At 51.2% G+C, this 8,858-nt stretch overlaps 5 protein-coding genes across 5 annotated transcripts; 3 read left to right on the top strand and 2 right to left on the bottom strand.

Moving 5' to 3' along the window:
- Positions 1 to 501: 501 nt before the first annotated feature.
- On the top strand, positions 502 to 990 carry LOC112350223 (dirigent protein 11-like). The gene has a single exon (XM_024686050.1). The coding sequence runs from the start codon at positions 502 to 504 to the stop codon at positions 988 to 990; it is 489 nt and encodes a 162-aa protein (XP_024541818.1).
- Positions 991 to 1,010: 20 nt separating this feature from the next.
- On the bottom strand, positions 1,011 to 2,536 carry LOC112350285 (anthocyanidin 3-O-glucosyltransferase 7-like). Its single transcript, XM_024686215.1, has 2 exons — positions 2,016 to 2,536; positions 1,011 to 1,965 (listed from the first exon to the last, which is right to left on the bottom strand). Exons 1-2 carry the CDS (start codon positions 2,497 to 2,499, stop codon positions 1,043 to 1,045), a joined length of 1,407 nt encoding a protein of 468 aa, XP_024541983.1. The 5' UTR covers positions 2,500 to 2,536; the 3' UTR covers positions 1,011 to 1,042.
- Positions 2,537 to 4,811: 2,275 nt separating this feature from the next.
- Positions 4,812 to 6,306, top strand: LOC9657945 (UDP-glycosyltransferase 85A4). The gene has a single exon (XM_002981126.2). It carries the CDS (start codon positions 4,896 to 4,898, stop codon positions 6,249 to 6,251), a length of 1,356 nt encoding a protein of 451 aa, XP_002981172.1. The 5' UTR covers positions 4,812 to 4,895; the 3' UTR covers positions 6,252 to 6,306.
- On the bottom strand, positions 6,249 to 6,963 carry LOC9646968 (dual specificity protein phosphatase 1B). Its single transcript, XM_024685983.1, has one exon. It carries the CDS (start codon positions 6,878 to 6,880, stop codon positions 6,287 to 6,289), a length of 594 nt encoding a protein of 197 aa, XP_024541751.1. The 5' UTR covers positions 6,881 to 6,963; the 3' UTR covers positions 6,249 to 6,286.
- Positions 6,964 to 6,988: 25 nt separating this feature from the next.
- LOC112350222 (pentatricopeptide repeat-containing protein At4g02750-like) lies at positions 6,989 to 8,806 on the top strand. The gene has a single exon (XM_024686049.1). The coding sequence runs from the start codon at positions 6,989 to 6,991 to the stop codon at positions 8,804 to 8,806; it is 1,818 nt and encodes a 605-aa protein (XP_024541817.1).
- Positions 8,807 to 8,858: the final 52 nt, after the last annotated feature.

Below are 8,858 nucleotides of genomic sequence, written 5' to 3'. Positions count from 1 at the left end.
CTTGCTGATCGTCCACCATTGCTCTAGACTTGCAAGACAATGCTTGATAGACTAAATGGATGAACTTATATGCGAGAAAACTGTGTCACGGGGATCACGGCGGATCTGAAAAAGCACAGTGCCAGAAGTTCCATTATGGATGTTTGTGGACGTGTAGATACTCCCACCGTTTCTTCAAATTGGTGCGTGGCAGCCTTTAAATTTATGTTCTCCTTGGCTACCGTGCCAACTTTCTCGTTGACTACGATTGACTTTTCTTGACTGGAGGGTCATAGTTTTCTTGACTCCTGGTAACTTCTGGGAAGAACTTCTAGTTCGTTGATTATTTTGTCTTCGCAATTGACTGGACAATAGATTCTATGGAAGAACTTCTTGGAAGAACTTCTAGGAAGAACCAAGTAGATTTTTCTATAGTTGTTCTCAACACGGCACTAGATCTTTGGTTGGTTGGCACCAAACTTTTGGTTTAAAACTTCGTTTCTCCTTGAAAATTTCTCCATAATGGCTAGCGTTAACAAATTACTCTTCCTCTCGGCCATCGCGCTTGTCGCTCTCCAGATTTCCAGCGCGAGATCCCTTCACCAGAGGCTTTTTTGGCAGGACTTCTTCAATGTCACCGATTTCCTCGTCACCACTGGAGTTCCCAGCCTGGGAAACCCGGCGAATCCATTCGGAGCCATCGCGGTCGTGGATGATCCCGTGACTGTGAGCCGATCGAGCGACTCCCGCGAAGTAGGAAGGATTCGAGGGACGAGCACGGTGGTGTCGATGGATAGCCTCACATCTCTGGTGTCTGTGACGCTCACTCTAGACGAATTCCAGGGCAGTAGCCTCACGTTTCTCAGCGCCGTCACGAATTCCAGTGGTCAGCTCCCAATCGCTACTGGCACTGGCGAGTTTTTGTTTGCCAAAGGCTACGCTCTCGTCGATCGAATCGTGGAGGACATCAATTCCACGTTCTCCTTCGATCTACGCGTACTCCACTTCTAGAAATTTCAAATACCAATAAAGAAATTTCAATAAAGAAAATTTTTACTAGCGTTTACTTCCACAGTAAAAGGTCTTTGACCAAGGAATCGATGCCGGATCGAGAAGATCCTCCTTCTTCCATGCCCTGTCTAGCGAGTTCTCCAAGATCGCTCGCTTTCTTTCCAAGCTCATCCCGCCTTTCAAACATGAGCTCCTCGATCGCAGCCTCCAAATCGGTCTTGCTCACAACGTCAGTAACCGTGTTACCCAATCGTACCGAAACCCCCCACTCCTCGTCCAAGATCTTGCGCGTCAAGCACTGATCGGCCATTCGAGGCATCGAGATGACAGGAACGCCAACAGTGATGCTCTCCAAGATCGAATTCCATCCACAATGCGTCAAGAAACCGCCCACTGCACGGTGCCCGAGGACCGCAACCTGGGGTGCCCAGTCGGTTAGCAGCCCGCGGTATACCGTCCCGCCATTAACGGTATCACCAGACTTGAACGCGTACCGCGCGGTACAGCCGAATTCCTTCGGCACTAGCTTGAGCTGCTCCGGGCGTACCACCCATAGGAAAGCGATGTTCTTAGTAGATTCCAGAGCCAGGGCTATCTGCTCGAATTGGGCTGCCGGGACTGGAGCGACCGTTCCAAACGCAATGTAGAGCACCGATCGAGGCTCCTGTTTGTCCAGCCATGGAATCACCTGGTTTGGATCGTTTGGATCGCCCCCGGTGGAGATGTTTAGATGGAGAGGACCCACTGGAACGATGTTGATTCCACATAGCTCGAGAGCTCTCACCGCATTGCCTTCCAGGGCGTGGGAGGAGTTTGCCAGTACCCGATCAGCTTGGGTGCTATACCGTACGGCTTCCACAAAGGTCTCGAGAATAACCTTGCCGCGGAAGTTTGGATCTGTGGCATGGTGTAGCGTCGTGTAGTCCAAGGCCTTGAGGTCCGGAAGTCCTGGAATCTTCACCGTGGTTTCGAGATCTAGCAATCCATTTCTAAGATCACAAAGAAAAGGTTTAGCGTTCACGTACCTTTGATCGCATTCTCAGAGATGAGCCTTGGTAAGTTACTATACACGGTAAGCTCGGTCACGGTGGACGTCCAAAACGCGACCCATGGCACGCCCAAGTCACGGGCAACTTCTCCGCCCCAGCCCACGAGAACGTCGGTGATGACGCACGTCACCCGGCGGTGCCGCCAGAGCGCCGACACCGCACCGCCCAACGCCTTAAACTTTGGGAAGAAGTCGAGGAAGAGCTGCAAGCTCCTCTCAGCCGGAGGCTCCAGCGGCAAATTCTCGTAGCGCACAAACTCCAAACCTTTCTCTGGCTGCGATCGTGGCGCCCCTCCAGAGAGTGGCGACTTGTTTTGCGGGAGCTGGAGGATCGTGACGGCGATCCGGCCGCCAGTGAGAGAGTGGAGATGGCGACAGAGATGGAGGAGAGGGATCTCATGGCCCTTGAGGAAGAATGGCACTGCGAGAATGTGTATGTGATCCAAGTGTTCTTCCTCCATAGCTCCGAGAAGAATTCAAAGTTTTCCTTTTCTAATGGTTTTCTGCTCCAGCATAGCTGAGCTCGTTCCTCCTTGTCTTTTATTTGTCCGTCGTGTCACTCGTTGTTCGCTCAAATGCTCTCATACGTGGCAGTAAACTAGCAAGCCCACGAATTCTAGTGACTGTTGTTTACTTTCTTTCTTTACTCTTGATTCTTTCTTGAAAACACAACGAATTGACCACTATGATTTGAAGTTCTACTTAGAGCTCTGGAAAAAGTGTGATGAACTCAGCAAAAGAAAAGGATCATAAAGAGTAGGTGACCAAGAAATATGCTATGATATGCTCATAAACTTAATAATACATTTTTTTTGTTACAACACATAGTTTATGAATTTTCTGATACGCTCCACACAACCTTCAAGCTCAAAGCTATTTCATGCTTCATAATTTACACACCCCAAGCTATGCTTCTCTTGTAATACTTATCACTTAATGGTCTCTCAAACATTTTATCTATATATGTTGTTTATGGTTTTGCGATGCCTAACTTTGAAGCATGAATGTAAAGTTTCAAGTGTGTTGTGAGTTGTTAAGATTATATGTCTTCATATGTTAAGATTCACTTCACATTGGGAGTTGGGTGAACACGGGGAGAGTTAGTTGAGGAGCAGTAGACACACACACACCAACAGCAGCACCGGGAGACATTTTGGTCCTCATGCTTACGCATAAGTTTAAGAATATTCTCTTGTTGTAAAGTCAGCTATGGTCATCACTCACTCTTGGCCCTCATGGCGACCAAAGCAAGCCATTAGATTTTAGGCTCTGGAAGTTGATAGAAACCGCAGCGTCATCGAGATCATGGCCAGGAACTTGGACGAGCATGTCAGTGAACATGAGCCAGGAGCTGACTGTCCTCGGGATCATGCAAGTGCTCGTGTTTGGGACGAGCCGAAGCTTCGATGTGGACGATTTCATCCGCTTGATCCAGCGCGAATAAGCTCAGCGAGGGCCTCCACATCGGCGATTGCTTCCCATGGATCAAATGGATCTCTCGCTGCCCAAGCTGAGGACAGTGTGCACGCCTTGCTCCAAGCGCACATGGACGTGCACCGATCTTCCATGGCCAAGCAAGAACAAAGCCAGAGCTTCCTGCTCTCGCTCGAGAACATGCCGGAACCATGCTGGTAAGTCTGGGCGTTAACTTATGTGTTGACTAGAGTGTTGACCGGTTTGCTCTCTTTTGTTCTTGCTCCTACGTGAGTCCGGGGCTGGACGCTCTTATCTTGGCAAAAGACCAGAGGGAATTGGACGAAGTGATCCCTGCCGGCAGCGCTCTGGTGAGCGAGGGCGACATTTCCCTACTTCCCCGCGGTTGCCAGAAAGAGCCTGCGAATGCATCCTCCAGGGCTATCTGCTTGAATTCGACTGCCGGGACTGGAATATAGAGAACCGATCGAGGCTCCTGTTTGTCAGCCATGGAATACCTGGTTTGGATCGTCTGGATCGTCGTCCCCGGTGGAGATGTTCAGATAGAGAGGACCGATTTTGATTCCTCATAGCTCAAGAGCTCTCACCGCATTGCCTTCCAGGGAGTCATCTCCGAGAATGCGATCAAAGGTACGCGAATTCCAAACTTTTTCTTTGTGATCTTAGAAAACTTGGATTGCTAGATCTCGGAACCACGGTGAAGATAACTTGGATTGCTAGATCTCGGAACCATGGTGAAGATAACTTCGGAACCACGGTGAAGATTCCAGGACTTCCGGACCTCAAGGCCTTGGACTTCACGACGCTACTTCATGCCACAGATCCAAACTTCCGCGGCAAGGTTATTCTCGAGACTGTGGCATAGAGCCCAAGCTGATCGCGTACTGGCAAAGTCCGAGCTCCGATAAGTTACTATACACGGCACTCGGTCATGGTGGACGTCCAAAACACGACCCTCGGCACACCCAAGCGACTTCTCCGTCCCAGCCCACAAGAACGTCGTGATGACGCACGTCACCCGGCGGTGCCACCAGAGCGCCGTCACGGCACCGCCCAGCGCCTTAAGCTTTGGGGAGAAGTCGACAAGCTCCTCTCGCCGGAGGCTCCAGTGGCAAATCCTTGTAGCGCACAAACTCCAAATCTTTCTCTGCTGCGATGGTGGCGCCCCTCCACACAGTTTTACTTAGAGCTCTAAAATAAAAGTATCAAAATGGAGTAAGCGAGTTCTTGCAAGTTGGATTATCTTTGTCGCGTTGGTGGCGTCCTCGTTGCGGGCGCGCTCCCACCCGTCTTGTGGGTGCCACGTCTCCATATGTGATCGAGATTCGCTCGGCTAGACGGTTGGGGTGTCATCAACTTACCTAACGCATAACTTTGAGAATCTTCTCTTGTATAAGTCTCAAGCCGAGAGAGCTTGTCAGCTATGGCGTCCCGAAGCAATCCGCCTCATGTTGTGGTGATTCCTCTTCCAATCTCTGGCCACACTAATCCGTTGCTCCAGCTCTCTGTGCAGCTAGCGTCCCTTGGATCCGATATCACATTCATCACAACGAGCAGCACTCTCCAAGCATCACTCTCGGCCCTCAACCATCTCTGCGACGGCGACCAAAAATTGAGGCAAGCCATTAGATTCCAGGCTCTGGAAGTCGATAGAGATCGCAGCGGCTATACGCTCTCTGAGAGCATCGAGGTCATGGCCAGGAACTCGGACGAGATTAAGAAGCTGGTCGCGGCTTCTGCTCCAGAGCTCGGGCCGGTTTCCCTGGCCATCATCGACTTCCTGCTTATCGACCGTCTCGAGAGCTTAGCTTGCAACGTTGCTGCGTTTTGGGTGTCGTCGGCGGCCATGCTCCACATCACTGTCAACGTCGAGACGCTCCTGGAGAAAGGATTCCTTCCGCTCTCCAGGAACGATCGATCGCCCGAGAAGAAAGTGGTGGATTCGTCCGTGATACCAGGCGTTCCTTGCGAGCTCTCGGTTTTCACGGACATCCCCGAGGACCCTCTGGATCCAGTGAGCTTTAGCTCGATGAGAAAGCTCAAGAACCTGCTCAAGGCTCCATGGCTGATCATGAATACTCTGGACGAGTTGGAGGAGCAAACTTTGGGTGATTTGAGGGACCAGGGGTTTGGCAAGCTTGTCAACGTTGGGCCAATGCTCGTCGGGGCGGTATCAAGCATGGAAGATCACGTCCAAAAAGAATGGCTCGACGCACAAGAGGTTTCGTCCGTGTTGTACGTGTGCTTTGGAACAATGGTGGAGCTCCCGGAAGAACAAGTCATGGAGGTCGGCTATGGCTTGGAGGCAAGTCACCAGAGCTTTCTCTGGGTCCTACGTGAGAGCTCCCAGCGAAAGCTCGGGTATTTCCTCCAGGGCTTGCGGACGAGGATTGGAAACCGGGGGTTGATCGTGTCATGGAGCTCGCAGATTGATATTCTCAGGCACCCGAGCGTGGGAGGATTTGTCACGCACTGCGGCTGGAACTCGACGCTCGAGAGCTTGAGCTCCGGGGTCCCGATGATCGGGTGGCCGTTCATGGGCGACCAGCCCATCAACTGTAAGTTCATGGTGGACGTGTGGAGAGTCGGGGTGAGGATCGAGAGCAAGAACAGCAGCGATGGAAGCTCCAGGATTGTTGGAAGGAGCGAAGTCGAGCGAGCCGCCAGGAGTTTGATGGGCAGTGAATCGCTGAGAAAACGAGCAAAGGTAATCAAATCCAAGGCCATGGAGGCCATGGAGGTTTCCCGCGCTCGTCTAAAGGAGCTTCTCTATCTCTAGAGCCTTGATCCACTACTCTATATTGAAAGTTTCAATCATACAACCATTTCTCTCTTGCACAGTTTACATCGATACTCCATAGCTTTGTGCTCGGTCTCACGATCTTGCGACACATCAAACTCGTCACCTCTTTGCTCGAATTCTCGCAGCTGCTTGATAAATCCCGCGTTTGGGCGAATCCCCTCCTTGCATCTCCTCAGGGACTCGAGCGCCTCGTCCATGCCCAGCCCCTCCTTCCACATCAAATACGCCGTCACCACCGACGCGCTGCGAGAGAAGCCGCCAATGCAGTGGACGAGAACAATCCCCTCCTCCACCCCTCGATCAATGAAACCCAGGCACTCTCGCAGCACCTGGGCTATGTCCTGGCTCTCCTCGTCCACCAACGGGACGATCTTGCGCACTGGCTGAGTGCCAGCAAAGCCGGGGCACTTCTCCTGGAGCTGCCGGGCTACACGATCGAACTCTTCCATGCGATACTCGGGCACGACTTTGATGAAGTTGCAGCCATCGCCCAAGCAAACTGGAGCTAGAGTGAGGATGTGGGTGAATCCATGCCGAGACCCAGAGACGAAACTACCCGCGTCGTCAGCGTTGCCAATGTAGAGCCACTCGCGAACTTGCCTCATTCCTCCTCGATACAAAAACCCTAATCTCTCACAGTCCTTATAGATCCTCAAGAACCCTAATTCCTATTTGACCTTTTTTTGACTTCTCCTTATGGACTCTTCAAACCAATGTCGTCCATTGGTGTCATCCAATCTCGCGATTTGAGCTTCACGAGTCTAGCTTCACAGATCAGGGAATGCAAGCGCCTTGACCGAGCAAGGCAAATCCATGCAAGAATTCTCACGAATGGGCTCAAGAGCAATGTTTTCCTGTCGAATCTTGTTATCCAGATGTACACCAGGTGTGGCAGCGTCGACGATGCCTGGCTTGTGTTCCAGGGCCTTGAGCAGCGCAATTTCTTCTCCTGGACACATATCATTGCAGCATTTGCCCAGACAGGGGATTTTGAAAGAGCGATTAGTGTGTTCGAAACAATGCCTGCCAAGAACACCGTCTCGTTTAACATCGCGATTGCGGCATTTGGCCAGCAGGGGAAAGTTGGTAGAGCTGAGGAGATTTTTGTTTCCATGGAGTTTGTGACGCTGGTCTCTTTAAACTCAATGCTCACAGCATATGCCCACAGCGGGTATCTGTCGAAAGCGAAGCTCCTCTTTAATTCCATGCCAGAGAAAAACGTAATCTCCTGGAACTCTATGATGCACTGTGTTAGCGAGCACGGAAACTTGTCCGAGGTTAAAAGGATTTTCAATCAGATGCCGGCTTGGAGCGTGATCTCGTGGAACATCCTTGTGACAGCAAATGCCCAGAGAGAAAATTTGGAACACGCAAGAACTCTTTACAATCAGATGCCCGAGTGGTGCCTCTCTTCGTCCAATGCGCTCATCACTGCGCTTGCGGAGAACTCACTCCTCGCCCAAGCCACAGATCTGTTCAACCAAATGCCCTGGCACGATATTGTGACCAAGAACGCGATGATCAAGGCACTGGCTGAGAATGGGTGCCTCGTCCTTGCCCGTAAGTTCTTCGATTCCATCCCGGAGAGAGTTCTCGCTTCATGGACACTGCTGTTGCAAGGTTACGTGGAGAATTTTGAGTTGGAAGACGCTAAAATAGTTTTCGACTCCATGCCAAAGCATGACGTAGTCTCTCAAACTGTTATACTTCGTGCATATGCCCAAGAAGGATATTTGGAGGAATCCAAAGTCTTATTTGACACCATGGAGGCCAGGAATTTGGTGTCATGGACAGGAATAATTCAAGCATATTCTTTGTGTGGGTATCTAGAGGAGGCAAAGTATATGCTAGATTCTATGCCCGAACACGACATTGTATGCTGGACTGTTCTCTTCACAGCATATGCCCAAAAAGGGCATATGCAGGAATTTCTTACTACCGTCTGGAATATGCCGGGTCACAACGTTGTGTCAAGAACAGCGACCGTGGTGGCGTTTGTCCAAAATGGTAATCTCGATCGAGCGATGGCGTTGTTTGATGCGATGAGCGAGAGGAATTTGGTCACCTGGACTACTCTAATCGTAGCAAATGCCAATGGCGGCAATGGCGGGCACGCGCTGGAGCTCTTTTGGGCGATGATCTTGGATGGAATCCATCCCGACGAGATCGCTTTCACTGGCGCTTTGATCGCGTGCGACCACATCGATCTGGGCTGGAGCTACTTCGTGTCGATGAGCTACGATTTTGGGCTCCGTCCTCGCAAGGAGCAGTTTTGCTGCGTGCTGGATCTGCTCGGAAGAATGGGGCATCTCGATCAGGCCGATGATCTCATCCACAGCATGCCATTCGAGCCGGATTTGATGGCCTGGGGTGCGCTCATGGGCGCGTGCCGGATCCACCGAGACCTCGATCGCGGGGAGCGCGTCGCAAAAGAATTGCTCGATCTAGACCCCGGAACCGCCCATGTCTTGCTCGCACAGATCTATGCCACCAAGCCCAAAAATTCGAAGAACCCTAGATGCTCAAAATGATTCTCTGTACGAATGGGTCATGTTTGGGCCAGTGACCGTTGGAAGTTTAAAA

Source organism: Selaginella moellendorffii, unplaced genomic scaffold, assembly GCF_000143415.4.
Source record: "Selaginella moellendorffii unplaced genomic scaffold, v1.0 SELMOscaffold_47, whole genome shotgun sequence".
Classification (NCBI taxonomy): Eukaryota; Viridiplantae; Streptophyta; class Lycopodiopsida; order Selaginellales; family Selaginellaceae; genus Selaginella; species Selaginella moellendorffii.
The sequence above is the reverse complement of the archived record's forward strand: the minus strand, read 5'-3'. Positions and strand labels throughout refer to the sequence as shown.